This window comes from Cornus florida, unplaced genomic scaffold (assembly GCF_030987335.1).
Source record: "Cornus florida cultivar Cherokee Brave unplaced genomic scaffold, ASM3098733v1 CherokeeBrave_3.0.0_Hap2_Chr02, whole genome shotgun sequence".
Taxonomy (NCBI): domain Eukaryota; kingdom Viridiplantae; phylum Streptophyta; class Magnoliopsida; order Cornales; family Cornaceae; genus Cornus; species Cornus florida.
The window spans coordinates 387,726-409,903 of record NW_026775572.1 but is presented as its reverse complement, the minus strand read 5'-3'; the positions used below and the strand labels follow the sequence as shown (position 1 = coordinate 409,903).

The following is a 22,178-nucleotide window of genomic DNA, read 5'->3' as shown; positions in this document are numbered from 1 at the left end:
AGCCAACACTAATATTGAATTATAACTTTACTGATAGTACTTCCTTAGGTGTTCTGTATTCCAAGGGTGGTCAAGTTGCTTTCCCCCTAATGTCTCTAGCCAATAAGTGCCTTGTCTTCTTATATGAACAACCCTATAAGGGCCTTCCCAATTGGGGGCAAGTTTGCCCTCATTAGGCTCCTTAGTTGCCTGAGTCACTCTACGTAACATAAGGTCACCGGGTTGGAACCTCATTTTCCTTACACGAGAGTTATAATATCGAGACATCGTTTGTTGATAGGCTGCAACTTTGATTTGAGCTTGTTCTCTCATCTCTTCAATTAAATCCAAGTTGACAGCTAGTTCTCTTTCATTCTGGAGTGGATCATAGTGTTTGGTTCTGAAACTTATTACACTAGTTTCCACTGGAATTACTACTTTGCTCCCAAAGGCTAAAAGAAAAGGAGTTTCACCTGTCGAGGTTTTTGTTGTAGTTCTGTAAGCCCATAATACACCAGGCAACTCCTCCGGCCACCCCCCTTTTGCTTTCTCAAGTCGCTTCTTAATCAAACTGAATATTGTCCTGTTGGCCACTTCTGCTTGCCCGTTGGCTTGCGAATGTTCGGGCGATGAGTAATGATTTCTTATTCCTAACTGGGAACAAAAATCTTTGAAGACAGTACAGTCGAACTGCTTACCGTTGTCTGACACAATGACATGGGAAACTCCAAACCTGCACACTATAGACTTCCAAGTGAAGTCTTTGAGATTGTTTGCCGTGATAGTGGCCAATGGTTGAGCTTCTACCCACTTGGTGAAATAGTCGATTGCCATAACAACATATTTGGTTTGGATTTTCCCTGTAGCCAGTGGACCAATCAGGTCCATTCCCCATTGAGCAAAGGGCCATGGACTTGACATCGGCACTAGCTCCTCGGGTGGTTGTCTAGGAACATTAGCAAACCGTTGACATTTATCACACTTCCTTACAAATTCCAATGCATCTCTCTGCATGGTGGGCCAATAATAGCCTTGACGAATTGTTTTGTAAGCCAATGATCTGCCCCCTGCATGATTTCCGCATGCACCTTCTTGTATCTCTTTCATGATGTAGCGAGCTTCCTCTGCTGAGACACAACGTAAAAAAGGGCAGAGAAAAACCCCTTTTGTAGAGAACTCCATTTACAAGCGTGTACCTGGGTGCTCGAACCCTTACCTTCCGAGCTTCCACCGGGTTTTATGGTAACTCCCCATTCTTAAAGTACCTGACTATTGAATTTGCCCACTCTACCCCGGTGCTAACTGGTTTGCTTCCTTGTGCTCTTTGGATATACTAGGCTCTTCCAAATACTCAAGTGGTATAGCCTTAGTACTCTCAAGCTCTTCTGCGGTGGCTAGCCGAGCTAATGCAACTGTATTCTCGTTTTCATTTCTGGGTATTTGTGTGATTGTAAACTTCTTGAAGCGACCAATTAGGCACCTCACCTTATGCAAGTACAATTTCATCTTGTCATCTTTGGCTTCGTATTCCTCACAAACTTGTCCTACAATCAACTGAGAATCAGTAAACACCTTCAATTGTTGCACTCCGAGAGCCTCTGTTAACTTTAATCCTGCTATCAAAGCCTCGTATTCCGCTTCATTATTGGTGGCTCTAAAACCAAATCGAAGTGCATATTTCAGATTCTCTCCCTCTGGCGATATAATCACCAACCCGGCCCCACAGGCTCGGGCGTTGGATGACCCGTCAACATAAAGTGACCAAACATCATCCAAATGCATCTGATTCTCAGGATTAATTTCAGCTACGGCTGTGACCCCATTATCTTCTAGAGAAGAAGAAAACTCAACCACAAAATCAGCAAGTGCTTGGCCTTTTATTGCTACCCTTGGCTTGTACTGTATGTCGAACTCTCCAAGTTCTACTGACCACTTTGTGAGGCACCCTGACGTCTCTGGCTTGTATAGGACCTGCCTTAGTGGTTGGTCTGTTAGCACTATTATGGTGTGTGCTTGGAAATATGGTCTGAGTTTCCTTGCTGCCACAATTAGCGCAAACGTTAATTTCTCTATTACCAGGTACTTTTCTTCTGCTCCCCGAAGTACTCAACTAGTATAATATATCAGTTTTTGAATACTGTTTTCCTCCCTAACCAATGCTGAGCTTACCGCTGCGGGGGAAACTGCTAAGTAAAGGTACAAACTTTCTCCAGAAATTGCTCGGGACAATAATGGTGGTGAGTTGAGATAATTTTTGAGCCCAATGAATGCTTGCTCGCACTCTGGGGTCCACTCGAAGGCTTTCTTTAGTATCTTAAAGAAAGGAAGGCATTTGTCAGTGGCTCGAGAGATTAACCTGTTCAAAGCTGCGACCTTTTCTGCTAGCTTCTAAACCTCTTTGGTTGATCTAGGTGATCTCATATCTAGTATTGCCTGAATCTTTTCAGGGTTTGCCTCGATTCCCCTTTGGCTTACCATATACCCCAGAATTTTTTTTGAGTATACTCCAAAGGCGCACTTGGTTGGATTTAGGCGCATATTATGGGCCCTAAGCACATCAAAAGATTCCTGTAAATCAGCTAAGTGGTTTTTGGCCTTCAGGCTCTTTACCAACATGTCATCCACATACACTTCCATGTTTCTCCCTATCTGTTGCTTGAACATTGTGTTGACTAGCCTCTGATAGGTGGCGCTAGCATTCTTCCTAAATGGCATCACCTTATAGCAATATAAACCTCTGTCAGTAATAAAAGAAGTTTTTTCACTGTTAGGAGCATACATTGGGCTCTGGTTGTATCCGGAGTAAGTATCCATAAAGTTAAGTAACTCATGCCTTGCTGTTCCTTCAACCAACATATCAATCATTGGCAAAAGAAAACTATCCTTTGGGCAAGCCTCATTTAGATCTGTAAAATCAACACAAAGCCTCCACTTGCTATTTGCCTTTTTGACCAGAACCACATTAGACAACCAATGGAGGTACTGTACCTCCCGGATAAAGTCGGCCTTCAGGGGTTTCTCGATATCCTCTGATATAGCAAGGTTCCTCTCTGGAACAAACACTCACCTTTTCTGTCTGACCGGTTTGAAAGATGGATCCACATTGAGCCGATGCTGCACAATGGAGGGGTTGATGCCAGGCATATCGTCATGTGCCCATGCAAACACATCTTTGTTATCTCTGAGAAGTTGAACGAGTGAATCTCGGATGAGTGGGTTGAGTAATAACCCTATACTCACCTTTCTTCCAGCTCTTTCTTCATCCAAGTCGATCTCTATGAGGTCCTCTACTGGTTCCGCCCTTTGATTGAGTTCCTTCTCAGTTAACCCTTCTGGTTTCTCAATGGCCAATGCTTCCTGTAACTTTTTTGTTCTTAAAGCAGCAGCATAACACTCCCTTGCCGTGGCTTGGTCACCTCTTAACTCACCAATGCCTTGCTCTGTAGGGAACCGCATTAATAGGTGGTATGTTAAAGTGACAGCTCTCATTGCATTCAAAGTTGTTCTCCCTAGGATTATATTATACGTAGATGGACAGTCCACCACTAAAAAATCAACCATCACGGTTACTTGTTTTGGACTGGTCCCGGCTGTCAACGGAAGTGTGACTACATCTAAAGGGAAAACCTTTTCTCCAGAAAAACCAACAAGGGGGGACTTTGTTGGCCTTAACCTTTCCTTGCCAATGCACATCTTGTCAAATGCATCAATAAATAACAAGTCGGCAGAACTACCATTGTCGATTAGTACACGGTGGATCGCGTAGTTGGCCACGACCATTGTCACTACCAAAGGATCGTCATGTGGCTGCTGGATTCCCTTAGCATCTTCTTCCAAAAAGGTAATGTCCTGGCCCTTCACTGTAGGAGACTTCAGTGGGGGTTCATGAATTCCAACTTCATTGACTCCTACCGAGCTCCGGACTCTTCTGACATGGGCTTTTCGTGCTGAGCTTGATTATCCCCCACAAGCAAATCCTCCCATAATCACCTTTATTTCTCCCAACTGGCGGCTAGGAGGGTTATTCTCTCTGTTCTCACGGGTAGGTTGAGTTGCACCTTTTTTACGGTCTGTAGCATATCTGTGCAACTGCTCCCATCTGTGACGGCCCAAGTTTTTCAACCCGGTGCGTCAGTGATGAACTGAAAGATGACCCGATAACGGATCCGAAATGCGGAAGCAAAAGACAAAATAACGGTCTCTAGAGACACAACATGATTCTAAGACGCCAATGTGACCCTCAACGAGGTCACGGAACCCAAAGGAAACAAATGCGGAAACAACGTTTCAAAAATGAACAAGAATGAACCTAGGGGCAAAAACGTCATTTCCAGCTTAAAAGTGGGTGCCACCGAGCACACCATTGGAAAGACAATGAAAAATTAATGAACTTGACTCAAAATTCGCTTGATTCAGAGTCCGAATGAAGAAGATATGGCTAACGGAAGAAGAAAGGGCAAAACGGTCAAAAAGTACCAACCCAAGAACATCTAACCGGTTAGATGGCCTATCTAACCGGTTAGAAGGCCAAAAACAGTGACAAAAACGCTGTCCACACTCATGTAACCGGTTACGAAACCCTATCTAAACGTTTAGATGTGAAGGGGCAGTAAAGGTGCAACCCAAAAACCTGGCAGCAGGGGTTTTTCCGGGAAAAATGGAAATTTAAGGGCCAAGATGACATTTTCTAGAAAAACTCAAAGAAGAAACCCCCCTCAAAATCGAGTTTTCTACATACATAATTAGAAAAATTGAAAAATATGCACTGTGAAATGCCCAAAATGCCCTCCCAATAAAACTGGTCCAGAGGGTCCAAAAAGCTGCTAAATGGAAAAACAGAATCTGAACTTCGGGATTGATTTTCGATACCAAGACGACATTTTCTGGAAAAACACGAAAAAGAAACCCCCCCCTAAAATCACATTTTCTAAATGACCATGTAAAGAACAGAATTTATTTCCCAAATTTTTTTTCCAAAATACCCTTAGGTCAGATTATGCAACAAAAGTGTAAAATGAGTCCGTAGGAGGCTCATTTCACCAAAGAAGAAGCTTTGCCCGGAAACGACCATGCACGCAAACGTAACTTACCTAGTAAGATGTGCTACAATGGTCCATGACCCAAAAATATGGCCGATACAAAAAATGACTCCCCAACGGCCAAAATGCCAAAAAACGAAGTTTGGAACGAAAATTTGGAATTTAAAATCATGAGATGGTTTTAAAATGCCATTTGGCCCTTGGCCACACTTCATACATAGTGAATGAATGTTAATGGAAGAATCAAAATGGAATTCCCACACCCAATGCAAGCATGGTGAAGCAAAAACTCAATATTTTTCAATACTTTCATAATATTCCATGAAGTCAAAAATTACATAGGATACAAATTACATGTCATTGGCCTCCGGCCTCATCTCATACATGTCAAATACATCGTAAAAAATGTAGTCATGTACACTTTACATATAAGGAATCAAATGTACACATGTTGACATACAAGGCTACAATTGGCATTCTAAGCCAACCTTCACAAAAATGGAAGTCTCCAAGTCCACAAACCATCCAAGCATAATGAAGACCTCAACTTTGATTCTTGTACCTGAAATATGCCCCAGTATCGTAAGGGTGAGTAACATAAAACTACTCGTAGGAAATGAGCATGCATCGACCTACGTTTTACAAGTTTGCATGATTTAATTATTGTGGTTCATTCCACCCAACGTCTGTGTCAAAGGTGAGACTCAAGGAACATCCTAGCTATCTAAGATCATTTCTAGCATCAATCACCTCATTCATGCAATTTTAGCAACATAGGGTCATACTTACACAAAGCAACAACATAAGATCATACTTACACAAAACAACAATATAGGATCATGCTTACACAAAGCAACAACATAGGAGTATGCTTACACAAAGCAACAACATATAGATTCTCAAGGTTATCAACTTGAAGTCTAAAATGCAACATCAACTAAATATAACAATTTAGCATAATTAGAATATCTAATCCCACACATCAAGACATAGACTCTCTAGGTTATCAACTAGAAATCTAAAAATGTGAAATCAACTAAATATAGCAATTTAGTATGGATGTACTTAACAACATCAAAATCGCCAATAGCCAAAACCACAAGTCAACAAGGTAAACATGATTGTCAACTTGGAATTGAATGCGAAAACAAATGGTGGAAGACTTGGACATCACGCTCAGAATTCTGCCGAGACCTCAATGGTTATTCTGGGCACTAACCCGCAAGGAAAACCACCCTAAGTGTGCACTATCTCAATGACTTAGAGGACTCACGTCCCCGTACTATAGCCAAACCCTAGCCATCTCAACTCAACAATGTCCCAAGATTCCAAAATAAGCTAAATAAGTTCACAACTTATACATATTACTACTACATAGTAACAAGTTAGCAATATAACTCTCAATTGTGCATAATAAACATTTCATATCCATAATGCTATGAAATCACAAGCCAACAATATATTCATATTAGAAACATACTTTCATGAATATAAATTTAACAATAATTGTAATACCCCTAATTTTAAAAAGGATATTCCTGTTATTTAATAGTATTTAATTTATTATTTAAGTGCATTTTTTTTGATTATGTGTCATTATTATTTTTTTATTAGGTGCTTAATTGTTTTCTTTTGTGGTGATTTAATTTATTTAAATGATATTTATTTTTAATTATTTGATTGAAATTACTTGTTAGTGTTTTAATTATTTAATTGGCATTAATGGTTTAAGTGTAATTAGTTTAATTATTCTATGTGTGTCTTATTTTATGTGTGTCTTATTTGGTTTAATTGGGTTTACTAATTATTATTTTGTTCAATTAGATTAATTGTTAAGTATTTAATGGTGAATAAGGTAATTAGGTAAATACATCTAACTAGGGTTTTAATTACAGTATAAATTAGGGTTTTATATTATAGCCGTCGTAGGTTTCTACGTTAATTGGATGGGCCGGTTAGGATTGTGAGTTGGACTTAAATGAACCTAGGGTTTAGGAAAACTCTATAAGTATAAGGTAGACGTCTGTGTAGGGTTTTTTTAAACAAAGCACACATTTTGTGGAAGTGGAGAAGGAAAAACGCAGTTTTTCACATTCTGCCAAGGTTTGATCAAAGCTCCGATCCTGTTTCGTCCGTGGTCCGATCGAGCTGAATTTTGGAAGAGAGGTTCATGACTCAGTGACGCACAATCTGAACGGTGTAGATCAGAATTTGACCTCGGGAACAGTGATTCGTACTCGTGAACAGTAACTGGGTCGCACAGGTTTTTCCATTCTGCCCAGATTTCATCAAACATCCGATCCTGCTTCGTCTGTGGTCCGATCGAGCTGAATTTTAGAGGATAGGTTCACAACTCAGTGATGCACAATCTGAACGGTGGAGATCAGAGTTTGACCTCGGGAACAGTGATTCGTACTCGTGAACAGTAACTGGGTCGCACAGGTTTTTTTTCCATTCTGCCTAGATTTCATCAAACAACCGATCCCACTTCGTCCGTGGTCCGATCGAGCTGAAATTTAGAGGATAGGTTCATGACTCAGTATCGCACAATCTGAACGGTGAAGATCAGATTTTGAGTTCGGGAATAGTGTTTCGTACCCATGAACAATAACTGGGTTTTGTAACTCGCCGGGATTTTTTAAGAAGACGACGTTGAAACTTTGAACAAAAGTTTCTGAGGCAAGATTCTTTCCTTACTCTTTCCCTTAGGCTTCATACTCTTTGCACTCTTAAATGATTTCAGGATTAATGAAGATTAAACCAAACTAAAATGATATCTGTTTTGCTATGAAACTGGTAGTTACAGTAGTGTTGTATGCTTGTTCAACCTAGACTAAGCATGTTTGTGGATGCATTGTGGTTCTGTGGTTCACGTTTTTCCTTACCACTGCTAGTATAAATTATTGGAAGGATGGGTCTAGATGATAGCTATCTTAACTTCTGTAATAGCAACTGTTGGAATTTAAATACTAGGAGGATTTGAGTTTAACACTAGATCGGTTTTGTGGAACACTATAATTTGAGCATGTCTACATACATACTGTGAATATTGTTTTGATGCTTACATTATCACAGTTAGTATCAACTGTGGAGGTTAGGATTTTGTGATACATACCCTACATATCTGTATGTCATTTGTAAGGTGTTAAATGGAAGTTTTAATTAATTCTGTCTTTATATCAGACTAAAGGGAACAACTTAAATTGGGCATGTATATGTTGTTGTTATGACCCTGTTTATCAATGCTTATTTTATCACTGCTAACATTGAATGTTGGATGTTGGAATTTAGTTGATATATACTTGATTTATTGTTATTATTGACTACTGGAGGATTGGAAAGTAGGCACCGGTATGGGACGGTGGCATACTAAGGATGGGTTTGGTTTTTAAAACAATACCATTACCCACCTACTTGGAATAAAGATGGGATTAACTTAAAGTTAAGTCCCGTGGATTTGTATTGTCATGGCAACTACTTGTTAAGCGGCAATACCAGGGATTTTGGATGGATTTTATATATGTACTGTTATGGTGCCTCGGTATGAGCTTGAGCCTCAGGACCAATGGCTAGGGAGCATATATACATCGGGATGTGTAGCTGGCTACGATGGTTGGAGGTGTACCCTGTTTAGGTATAGGTACATATGCCCACTTCGTGTGTATTTTAGCATGTTACCTTTATTCAGGTTGAGACCGGCCTGTAGTCCAGCGAGAGTCCTTTAGTGTGACTATATATATATTTACGGACTATTAGTTATTGTTGAATTGTTTAGGATGTACATGCGTATCGGGCCTCTGTTTGGATTGTAGTAGTATAGAACTTGCGCGTGGGCCTGACCCACTTCTATTTTTCAGGTACACGACAGTTCCAGGCTTAGACGTATTCGCGCTGAGCAGAGGTCTCTATTTACTCTTCCGACGATGTAGGGCTCTCTCTATAGTTTTATTTCTGGACGTTTATTACAGTTGTCCTATCTTCCGTTTGGATGTTTAATAGGGGTCCACTAGAGATGGATTCCCAAGTTGTAAACTGATGGAGTTTTAGAGTTTGGGTTGATGGATTTTAATAATTATAATATTTTGCGGATTCTATTTTTAGTTCCTTCCAGCTTTAATTTCATTTCTTAATTTATTTTGTTTTCCGTGTTCATTAGAAAATATTAATTGTTTGATATTCCCTCGGGTTTGGGCCTGGGCCTGATCAACCCGTGTCTCGGATCCGAGGGGTATCACAGTTGGTATCAGAGCACTCCAGGTTCAAGTGTCTCTAGGATGTTTTCGTATTAAGTCTTCCGCGTAGCGTTTTCTCTTGAATAGAGCTTAAGTTAGGATTCATTGTATTCCTTATGGTTCGTATAGAAAGGGTACTGACGTCTGTCTTTTCGTGTTAACAGATGGTTAACGCTAGAAATAAACAGAATATGCAAGGAACTAGGAAGGAAAGAAGAACGGCACGTAGGCAATAATATCTCCTACGGCGTCAGCAAATGGAGGAAGAGCAGCAAAGGCTTGGGTTTCATGATGACATGGATCAGTTTCAGGAGGAACAGGAGAATGTTCAACAGACTCTGGACCAGGTCAGAGATCCAGAGATTCCTCCTCACCTCAATGACCTCGTTGCTCGGGCTATAGAGGCTGGGGTAACAGCTGCACTTCGGAATCAGCCTCAGGTACAGCCGGCACCTGTACCAGCACCAGTGGTTCAGACGGATTCTTGGGGAAAGGCTAGGAGCTCTTTCACAAAGGGAAGTCCACCTGTGTTCTCAGGCTCAACCGATGCGAGAGCAGCTCACCAGTGGAAACAGGACATTGAGCGTCATCTTCGTTTGGTTCAGTGCACGGAGGTTCAGAAGCAGATGCTTGCCACTTTCAAGCTAGTTGGGGATGCACTACAGTGGTGGGAGTCAGTTACCACCTCAGAGGAGAGGATGACATTGTCTTATGATGAGTTCAATGCTCGCTTTGATGAGAAATATTTTCCCTATGCAGTCAGGGCAGCTATGAAGACCGAGTTTCTAAGTCTGCAGCAGGGAAACATGACAGTGGCGGAGTATGAGCAGCAGTTCACACGCTTGTCTCTCTTTGCACTGGAGGAGGTGGATACAGAGGAGAAGAAGCGCAACAGTTTTTGATGAGCGCTAAAAAGTGCGCATTTAAACCCGTTAAGCTTAAGCATTCTAGTACCTTTATCTATCTTACTTTGCCGTTTTAGACTTATTACGTGTTATTTATATTTTCAGGCACTAATCCCAAAATTGAGCTAACTCAGCCAAATAAGAGCTTAATTGAAGCAATCCTGAGATAAACCAAAAGAGGGAGCAAAGTGGAGAAAGAAAGGAGCAAAAAGGAATCAAAGTTGTGCAGCTGAAAAGTTCGATCGATCCAACTTAGAGTTCGATCGATCGAACATATATGATCGATCACAGTACTTCTCGATAGATCCAACCTTGGCCTTTGCTGAAATTCCAAGTTCGATCGATCGAACATCACCTTCGATCGATCGAACATCACCTTCGATCGATCGAACCCTATTTTGTCCTATTCAAATGATTGATCTTATCCACAGCTGTACGCCTACCAACCACTTTTGTCTTTTTTCCCATAAATATCTTCGAAATATCTCAGCCTTGTCCTTATCCGGAGGAGTCAGACCACTTCGATCAATCCAAGATGCAGTTCGATCGATCGAACCCATCTTCGATCGATCCAAGTTAAGGTTCGATCGATCGAACTTCCTCCAGCGAGAAAAAGTTAAAGTCCAGCTCATTTATTCCGTCCTTCATCCAATCATTGGAGAATATGCCTTGCACGACCACAACTCATCATAGGGTGTATTTGACCTACCTATATAAGGAATATGATACACTTTTTGGAAAAGGTGTCTAGAGTCTTTTGTCACACATTGAAAATCATCTTGGAGGCTATTTTTGGAGAGGAGGAAGGAGGGAAGCTAGAGCACCATTGGAGGAGATCTTCACCAACAAGGAGCAGCCATGGAGTTAGCCCTTGAGGGTTGGATCATCACTACCATGAGTGGCTAGACATCCTCTTAGGGCTAGAGTTAGCCCCAAGCATGCTTTCTATACTCTAATCTTGTGTATTATTGAGGGATTAGTGTTGTATGATACATCTTGATATTCATGTATATATAAATCTTGATTGTTTCATGGTTTGTATGGTTTAATGCTTCCAATTGACTATTCTATTCTATCCATATGTCTATGTATGCTAGAGTAGGATATTCATGTGCTTATCTCTAGATTTAGTGTTTTTGATGCATGTCTATGTGTATTGATGCTACAGATCTAGAGATTATCAAGATGATATGCTTAATGAATGCTATTTTGGTTCATTTGATGGTTTATGCCTATTCTTGATAGTTTATGCCTCTCCCCTATTCTAAATAGCTTTATTTTCATACTAGTAGTGTAGATTTAGTGTAGTGGTAGTGTAATGTTAGATGGGAGGACAATTTACTCTTGATGTTTGATGTTCCATGCTTGTGAGTCCAAATTTCATATTCCTCTAATATTGTGTTGTATGTGGATTGTGAGCTTAATGAAGGATTAATGACTAGTTATGATATGTTGTATCTTTCACATGTGTTTAGACAATTTATTCCTCTCCCAATAGATATTTTGTACCTCTCACATGATGTTTAGATAATGCATGTTTAACTAAGTCATCCTTATGGATTGCTTGGACTATGAGCTTAATGAAAGGTTCAATGACTTGATTTGATATTTTGTTCTCTTCACATGATGTCTAGACAATATATTCCTCTACCAATAGATGTATTGTGGCCTCACACATGTTGATTGAGACAATTTGCACTTGTTGAGTCACCCTTACCAATTGAATGTCTTTTACACACATAACATTGTTACAACACATTCATTTCCCTCATTAGTCACTTGATTATGGTTTGGAATAGTATTGTTTGGTGGTGATCTCTACACCCCAAGACCTTTCCTTCTTACTTACTCTTTATCTTATTGCATTTTAATTAATTCTTTTCTAGAAGTAATCAACCAACCCAATTCTCTTTTGCAATCATTTGGTATGCTAGAGTCGAAGTCGAAATTCTAACACGTATAATCCCTTGGGACGATCCCTACTCACTCTTGCTACGTTAGTAGTGGTGTTGGTAGTGGTTTTTATAAATTTAAATTTGACATAAAAGGCTTTTCTTGAACCACACATTCACTACATTCAGTTTGGCGTATTGGAACGGCCGTCGTCAGTTTTGTCAAGGAACTGATGTGGTCTATCAAGAGAGCTATTATAGGTAGTCCAGCCTATATTACCTATGCTCAGGTAGTAGACGCCGCTCTACAACAGTATCAGTTGACTGTGGACATCAGACAGGCTCGTGGTGAGAAGCGGGGAGATAAAGACTCTACTAGTCAGTCAGTTGAAAAGGGGAATGGCAATGGTCTCCGGCAGAATGACAAAGGCAAGTTCCAAGGACAACAGCCTTGGAAGAAGCACAAAGGTGGTTCAGATGCTCACCGGAATGGGGCACCTATTCAGAGGCAACAGAATGGGGGACCATAGGCAAGACAGGGTTAGCCATAGGCTAACCGACAGAGGAGGCCATTTGGTACTTTCTAGGGTAGTTGTTACACTTGTGGAGAGTATGGTCATATCACCAGTCAGTGTCCTAAAGTAGGACAATGACAGGGACAGAGACAGTATGTGCAGCAGGGACAGAGGGCGCCAGTGCCTCTACCAGCTCCACAGGTTCCACGGATTCAGGGACAGACACATCTGGCTTTACCGGCACCGCCGCAGACTCAGGGACAGGCATAACAGCAGTTGCACTATGGTAGGGTGTATAACCCCATGCCACAGGATGTTCAGGCACCTCAGACTATTGAGGGTAAGTTTCTTATTCATGGTTTGCATGGACGTGTTTTATTTGATACGGGTGCTACACACTCATTTGTAGTTAGGACTTTTGTTGCTTTGTCTGGGATGAGGACGAGGGTATGCACTAGACCTCAGGGTATTTCTACACCATTGGGTGATACAGCTATTATACATGAGAGTGATGGGCCTGTGACACTAGATATTGGCAGACTCAGATTTCTAGCCAATCTATTGGTCCTAGACATGCACACTTATGATGTGATACTTGGGATGGTTTGGTTGTCTCACTACCATGCCCAAGTTGTTTGTTTTGATAGATCTATTATTTTTACCATACCTGATCAGGATATGTATGTAGTAGCTATGCCACGTTCTAAAGGGGGCGGTAGCACCTATTTGTTCCATGTGGAGAAGGAAAATGAGGAGGGGATTACTGTGTCATTGGATAACAAACCGATTGTACAGGATTTCCCGAATGTATTTCAGGAGATTCCAGGGTTGCCACCTAGTCGCGAGATCGATTTTGTGATAGACTTAGCTCCAGGCACTGCGCCTATTGCTAGGGCACCCTATAGGATGGCACCGGTAGAGATAAGAGAGCTGAGGGATCAGATTCAGCAGTTACTCAGCCAGGGTTTTATTCGTAGGAGTACATCACCTTGGGGAGCACCGGTTGTGATACCCCTCGGATCCGAGACACGGGTTGATCAGGCCCAGGCCTGAGCCCGAGGGAATATCAAATAATTAATATATTATAATGAACACAGAATACAAAATGAATTAAGAAGTGAAATTAAAGCTGAAAGGAACTAAAAATAGAATCCGCAAAGTATTATAATTATTAAAATCCATCAAACCCCAAACTCCAAAACTCCATCAATTTACAACTCGGGAATCCATCTTTAGTGGACCCATATTAAACATCCAAACGGAAGATAAAACATCTGTAATAAATATCCAGAAATAAAACTATAGAGAGAGCCCTACATCGTCGGAAGAGTGAATAGAGACCTCTGCTCAGCACGAACACATCTAAGCCTGGAACTGTCGTGTACCTGAAAAATAGAAGTGGGTCAGGCCCACGCGCAAGTTCTATCCTACTACAATCTAAGCAGAGACTCGATACGCATGTACATTCTAACCAACTCAACAATAACTAATAGTCCGTATGTATATATATATAATCATACTAAATGACTCTCACTGGACTACAGGCCGGTCTCAACCTGAATAGAGGTAACATGCTAAAACGCACACGAAGTGGGCATATGTACCTATACCTAAACAGGGTACACCTCTAACCATCGTATCCAGCTATGCATCCCAATGCATATACGCTTCCTAACCGTCGATCCTGCGACTCAAGCTCATATCGAGGTACCATAACAATATATATAAAATCCATCCAGAATCCGTAGCAGTGCTGCTCAACTATATGTTGCCTTGACACTACAAATCCATAGGATTTAACTTTTAGTCAATCCCTTTCCTTAATCCCAGAGTAGGTAGGACTTAGTGATTTCAAACTAATCCCCCTAGTATGTCACCGTCCCATACCGGTACATACCATCCATCCGTTCAGTAAATGATAATACAGATCATGCATGTAAATATCATCCAATCCATAAATTTAACCATTGAGAATAAAAATATTAAATTTACTTCTCAACTGTTCCAGAATTAGCATATTAAAGTTGAGTATTTTAATAAGCTAATTTTTCCCCTACACTACCACAGTCCAGCAATTGATAACATAGTCGTATACTCAATTATCCAATTATTCTCAGAATCCATATAAGTGACAGATCATGTTAAATATACACATCCAGTATTATATCAGCAAGCTTGATAGCCATAGATACACTAACAAGCTTCTAACAACAGTTCAACAATTTATACAATAAATACTAAAATTGAATCATCAAGAAGTCCACAACAAGCATAAATAACATGCATATATATATTTTAACATACTCAACTTCTTCCACTGCTACATGATCAGATATATATAATCGTTTTACAGACAGAACTGATAGAACAACCTGAACCATCGTATCTCTTAACAATTTGCAGCTTTGTTATAAACTAATTATTGTGCAGCCTATAAACCCCAAGTGGTTTATTGCTCATTCCCACACCCTCTGAAGCTTTAACAAGACCCTAGGTACATTTAGTATCTCAATTACAGCCTCTGTAAACATCAAAAATCATCAGAAAAAAACCCAGAAGCAAAAACTCGCACAACATACAACAGAAGGGGGGTGGAGCCGCCTCCCCCTTGTGTGGAGCCGCCTCCACAACCCCTTGGAGCCGGCTCCACCCTTGTGTGGAGCCGCCTCCACCTCCAGCTTCCTCTGTTCTCTCTTCTCCGTTTACCTATGTGATCTCCGGCGGTTTTCAATACTTCTGTCCATTACTGTCCAGGTTTCGGCTATTTTAAAATTTGATTATAGTGTTTCAGAGAGTTTTAAAACATCCTACAATAATTAACTTCAAATAGAACAAGAATTACACAAAGAAGAAACAGAATAGAAAACAACAGTTCATGCAACCATCCGATTTAGAACAATTCAGAACATGCAAACCAGATTACTTCTAACGTTTATTTACTCCTAGAATGGTATTAGAGATGTAAAGAACACAAGTCTAAGGGAGAGAGTTAGGTATAGAACTTGCCTCCCACCGACGTTCGTTTATATTTTCCGGCAAAACTCTCCTCTGTTTGCTCTCTGTTTTCCTGCCGTCTCTAAAACTGCCTCAGACTTACGATGTTGTAATCCTCTTCTTAAAACCCTAGGCAGACCCCTAAGTGAGTATTTATAGGCCACACAAATCATAAGTTCCCTCAACCTTAATCAGATTTGCTCGGCCCATACAGAAGTTTCAAGTTTATACCATGACGGCTACTGTGTATACCTAATGGAACGATACAACAGACACGGTTGTTTTTTTTTTTTTTTAACACAACAAATTAACCATTTTACTTTAATTACCACTTAAACTTTATACCAATTAACCAAATAAAACTAAGTAAAACATTTAACAAATAATTAAAAATTAAATAACACACGTAAGAAAATAAAATTAAACAAAGTCAACAACCAGGTCAAACTATCAATGAATTATAATTAAACCAATTAAAACATTAAATAAAACAATTAATGAAAAGAAAACAATTAAGTACAAAATACCGAGACTATCTTTTTGAAAATTAAGGGTATTACACCGGTTCTGTTTGTAAAGAAGAAGGATGGTTCGCTTCGTCTATGTATAGATTACAGGGAGTTGAACAAGGTTACGATTCGTAACAAGTATCCTTTGCCCAGGATTGATGACTTGTTTGATCAGTTAAGGGGAGCCACATATTTCTCCAAGATTGATCTGCGTTCTGGGTATCATCAGTTGAGGCTCAGGGAGCAGGATGTTCCTAAGACAGCATTTCTCACGCGATATGGTTCTTATGAGTTTCGAGTTATGCCGTTTGGGACGACTAATGCACCTGCAGTATTCATGGACTTAATGAATAGAGTCTTCCGGGCTTATTTGGATCAGTTTGTTATTGTCTTTATTGATGACATCTTGATCTATTCTCGGTCGGAGGACGATCATGCTAGACATCTACGCATAATCTTACAGACGCTTCGTGAGCACCAGTTATATGCCAAGTTCGAGAAGTGTGAATTTTGGCAGCGGGAGGTGAAATTTCTGGGTCACGTGGTGTCAAAAAAGGGGATAGCAATGGATCCGGCCAAGGTTTCAGCTATGGTTGAGTGGGGACAGCCTACATCACCTACTGAGATTCGGAGTTTTCTCGGTCTGGCAGGATATTACAGGAGATTCATCCAGGGGTTCTCCAAGATAGCAGGACCACTCACTCATCTGACCAAGAAGGGTGTACAGTTTGTGTGGGATGAACACTGTCATCGAGCTTTTGATGAGCTGAAAAGGAAGCTGACTTCTGCACCGGTTCTGGCTACTCCGCAGAGCGGGATAGAGTATCTTGTTTACACGGATGCTTCGTTACAGGGTCTTGGATGTGTATTGATGCAGGAGGAGCGACCGATTTCTTATGGATCTCGGAAACTTAAGCCTCATGAGCTTAATTATCCAACACATGATTTGGAGTTGGCAGCAGTGGTCTTTGCCTTGCGTATTTGGAGGCATTATCTGTTGGGTGAGTCCTTCAGATTATTCAGTGATCACAAGAGTCTGCAGTACTTGTTCACTCAGCGGGAGCTAAATATGAGACAGCGCAGGTGGTTGGAGTTTGTAAAAGACTATCATTTTTCTATACGGTACCATCCAGGGAAAGCGAATGTAGTGGCGGATGCACTCAGTCGCCGACCTGTTGGTAGTCTTTCTGCTCTATTTACTACTGAATGGAATGCTTTAAAGAGTGTGGATGAGTTATCGGATGCTTTTATGGCTTGCATGGTGGTTACACCTTCCATCATTCGCAGGGTTTTACAAGCACAACTCACCGATCAGCAGTGTGTCAACAAGGTCGCAGAGATAGCTTTCGGAGAGGTTTCATTCTACTATGTTGGGGCTGATGGAGGTTTAAGGTACAAGGGACGGTTAGTGGTACCTTCTGCTGATAATTTGAGGAAGGATGTGATAACTGAGACTCATCACTCTGAGTTCTCTGTTCATCCAGGAGGCGATAAGATGTATCAAGATATAAAGCCGCAGTTTTGGTGGGCAGGTATGAAGAGGGACATTGCTGTTTTTGTTTCTCAATATAGTACTTGTCAGATGGTTAAGATTGATCATCAGAGGCCGCCAGGAGCTCTACAGCCACTACCAAGTTCGAAGTGGAAATGGGAGAGCATATCTATGGATTTTGTGGAAGGGTTGCCAAATTCTTTCAAGGGGCATAATTCCATACGGGTCATTGTGGATAGGTTGACCAAGTTAGCTCATTTCTTGCCTATTTGCACCGACTACACTTCGGAGCAGTTGGCGAGGCTTTACATTTCAGAGATTGTGAAGCTACATGGCATTCCATTGTCTATTATATCGGACAGGGATTCGAGCTTTGTATCTGGATTTTGGAAGAGTTTTCAGCAGGCTTTAGGTACGGAGTTACACCTTAGTACTGCTTATCATCCTCAGACTGACGGACTGACTGAGAGGGTGAATCAGATTATGGAAGATATGCTTCGGTCGTGTGTTCTGGATTTCAAGGGCCACTGGGAGGAATATTTGCCATTTGTGGAGTTTGCTTATAACAATAGTTTCCAGAAGACTATTGGTATGGCACCATTTGAGGCATTGTACGGTCGACCGTGTCGGTCACTTGTTTGTTGGATGGAGGTTGGAGAGAATCGATTCTTAGGTCCTGAGTTCATCAAGGATACCTCTGAAAAGATTGCTCTTATTCGAGATCGCATGCGTACTGCCTAAAGTAGGCAAAAGAGCTATGCTGATCGTCGTACTCGGGCTTTGGAGTTTCAGGTTGGGGATCAGGTTCTACTCAAAGTGTCTCCTATGAAGGGTGTTATGCGCTTTGGGAAGAAAGGGAAGTTGTCACCGCGATTTGTTGGTCCATTCATGATTACGGATCGCATTGGAGCTATTGCTTATCGGTTGGCACTTCCAGATACTTTGGATCGTGTCCACAACGTGTTTTATGTTTTCATGTTGCGGAAATTTCTTCGAGATGAGGATCGGTATCAGCATATCGATGTTGGGGAGATTGCGTTGCAGCCGGATGCAACTTATTTAGAGCCACCGTGTCGTATTGTCGACCGACGAGATCAGATTCTTCGTAATAAGGTTATTCCTTTGGTTCGTGTTCAGTGGAGTCATCACAATGAGTCTGAGTCCACTTGGGAACGAGAGGATGTCATTCGCTCACGGTTTCCTGAAATATTGGAAGAAGGTAAGAGTGAATTCCGAGGACGGAATTCCTTTTGTTAGGGGGGAAGAATGTAATACCCCTAATTTTAAAAAGGATATTCCTAGTATTTAATGGTATTTAATTTATTATTTAAGTGCATTTTATTTAATTATGTGTCATTATTTTTTTTATTAGGTGCTTAATTGTTTTCTTTTGTGGTGATTTAATTTATTTAAATGATATTTATTTTTAGTTATTTGATTGAAATTACTTATTAGTGTTTTAATTATTTAATTGACATTAATGGTTTAAGTGTAATTAGTTTAATTATTCTATGTGTGTCTTATTTTATGTGTGTCTTATTTGGTTTAATTGGGTTTACTAATTATTATTTTGTTCAATTAGATTATTTGTTAAGTATTTAATGGTGAATAGGGTAATTAGGTAAATATATCTAACTAGGGTTTTAATTACAGTATAAATTAGGGTTTTATATTATAGCCGTCGTAGGTTTCTACGTTAATTGGATGGGCCGGTTAGGATTGTGAGTTGGACTTAAATGAACCTAGGGTTTAGGAAAACTCTATAAGTATAAGGTAGACGTCTGCGTAGGGTTTTTTAAACAAAGCACACGTTTTGTGGAAGTGGAGAAGGAAAAACGCAGTTTTTCACATTCTGCCAAGGTTTGATCAAAACTCCGATTCTGCTTCGTCCGTGGTTTGATCGAGCTGAATTTTGGAGGAGAGGTTCACAACTCAGTGACGCACAATCTGAACGGTCGAGATCAGATTTTGACCTCGGGAACAGTGATTCGTACTCGTGAACAGTAACTGGGTTGCACAGGTTTTTCCATTCTGCCCAGATTTCATCAAACATCCGATCCCGCTTCGTCCGTGGTCCGATCAAGTTGAATTTTGGAGGAGAGGTTCACGACTTAGTGCCGCACAATCTGAACGGTGAAGATCAGAGTTTGACCTCGGGAATAGTGATTCGTACTCGTGAACAGTAACTGGGTCGCACAGGTTTTTTTTTCCATTCTGCCCAGATTTTATCAAACATCCGATCCCGCTTTGTCCGTGGTCCGATCGAGCTGAAATTTGGAGGATAAGTTCATGACTTAGTGTCGCACAATCTAAACGGTGAAGATCAGATTTTGAGTTCGGGAATAGTGTTTTGTACCCGTGAACAGTAACCGGGTTTTGGAACTCGCCGGGATTTTTTAAGAAGACGACGTTGAAACTTTGAACAAAAGTTTCTGAGGCAAGATTCTATCCTTACTCTTTCCCTTAGGCTTCATACTCTTTGCACTCTTAAATGATTTCAGGATTAATGAAGATTAAACTAAACTAAAATGATATCTGTTTTGCTATGCCTGGTAGTTACAGTAGTGTTGTATGCTTGTTCAACCTAGACTAAGCATGTTTGTGGATGTATTGTGATTCTGTGGTTCACGTTTTTCCTTACCACTGCTAGTATAAATTATTGGAAGGATGGGTCTAGATGATAGCTATCTTAACTTCTGTAATAGCAACTGTTGGAACTTAAATATTAGGAGGATTTGAGTTTAACACTAGATCGGTTTTGTGGAACACTATAATTTGAGCATGTCTACATACATACTGTGAATATTGTTTTGATGCTTACATTATCATAGTTAGTATCAACTGTGGAGGTTAGCATTTTGTGATACATACCCTACATATCTGTATGTCATTTGTAAGGTGTTAAATGGAAGTTTTAATTAATTCTGTCTTTATATCAGACTAAAGGGAACAACTTAAATTGGGCATGTATATGTTGTTGTTGCGACCCTGTTTATCAATGCTTATTTTATCACTGCTAACATTGAATGTTGGATGTTGGAATTTAGTTGATATATACTTGATTTATTGGTATTATTGACTACTGGAGGATTGGAAAGTAGGCACCGGTATGGGACGGTGGCATACTAAGGATGGGTTTGGTTTTTAAAACAATACCATTACCCACCTACTTGGAATAAGGATGGGATTAACTAAAAGTTAAGTCCCGTGGATTTGTATTATCATGGCAACTACTTGTTGAGCGGCAATACCAGGGATTTTGGATGGATTTTATATATGTACTGTTATGGTGTCTCTGTATGAGCTTGAGCCTCAGGACCAATGGCTAGGGAGCGTATATGCATCGGAATGTGTAGCTGGCTACGATGGTTGGAGGTGTACCCTGTTTAGGTATAGGTACATATGCCCACTTCGTGTGCGTTTTAGCATGTTACCTCTATTCAGGTTGAGACCGGCCTGTAGTCCAGTGAGAGTCTTTTAGTGTGACTATATATATATTTACGGATTATTAGTTATTGTTGAATTGTTTAAGATGTACATGCGTATCAGGCCTCTGTTTGGATTATAGTAGTATAGAACTTGCGCGTGGGCCTGACCCACTTCTATTTTTTAGGTACACGACAGTTCCAGGCTTAAACGTGTTCGTGCTGAGCAGAGGTCTCTATTCACTCTTCCGACGATGTAGGGCTCTCTCTATAGTTTTATTTCTGGACGTTTATTACAGTTGTTCTATCTTCCGTTTTGATGTTTAATAGGGGTCCACTAGAGATGGATTCCCAAGTTGTAAACTGATGGAGTTTTAGAGTTTGGGTTGATGGATTTTAATAATTATAATATTTTGCGGATTCTATTTTTAGTTCCTTCTAGCTTTAATTTCATTTCTTAATTTATTTTGTATTCCGTGTTCATTATAAAATATTAATCGTTTGATATTCCCTCGGGTTTGGGCCTGGGCCTGATCAACCCGTGTCTCGGATCCGAGGGGTATCATAACAATGCTCTTCAATGCATATAACACAATCAAGTGAATACATCACAAGTCTAAATCCATGCTCTTAAAATAGAAATAACTTCTAAAACATGATTAGATCCATGGATAAACCAGATATAATTTAATTACATCAAAATAATTAAACTCTCTAGATTTCAAATTATTTCCAAATGGCCTCAATTTAATATATGATAAAAGACATATCATGGTCATTACATATATTCACACAAAAACTTAATTAGGCCCACAAAACCACAAATATAGATTTTAATTAATTCTCTTAATTAAAGTCTCTAGATTTCCAAACTCAACCAAATGCTCTCAAATTAAAGTATGTTAAAGAACATGCTATGACTTAATTTAAAAGTATATTACAACTCAATTTCATGTAAGGTACGGCCATGAACTTTAATCTTTCACAAATGGTAATTATTAATTAAAAAGAGCAATTCTTATTTAATTAATCCCAATTTAATATATGTTAACTAACATATTAAAACAAGAGTTTCTACCATGCCACAATTCAAATCCAAATTTCTCATCATCATGAAAATTAAATCTTATACAAAGAATTAAATATTTCAAATTTCCTAAATTTGATACAAGGCATGCATATAGGTTGTATAAACA

The 22,178-nt window shown here is 40.0% G+C and overlaps 1 protein-coding gene across 1 annotated transcript; it reads right to left on the bottom strand.

Moving 5' to 3' along the window:
• Nucleotides 1-1,266: 1,266 nt before the first annotated feature.
• LOC132288728 (uncharacterized) lies at nucleotides 1,267-4,078 on the bottom strand. The gene is made up of 5 exons (XM_059789879.1): nucleotides 4,047-4,078; nucleotides 3,047-3,931; nucleotides 2,413-2,914; nucleotides 2,118-2,292; nucleotides 1,267-2,018 (listed from the first exon to the last, which is right to left on the bottom strand). Exons 1-5 carry the CDS (start codon nucleotides 4,076-4,078, stop codon nucleotides 1,267-1,269), a joined length of 2,346 nt encoding a protein of 781 aa, XP_059645862.1.
• Between the last annotated feature and the right edge of the window lie 18,100 nt (nucleotides 4,079-22,178).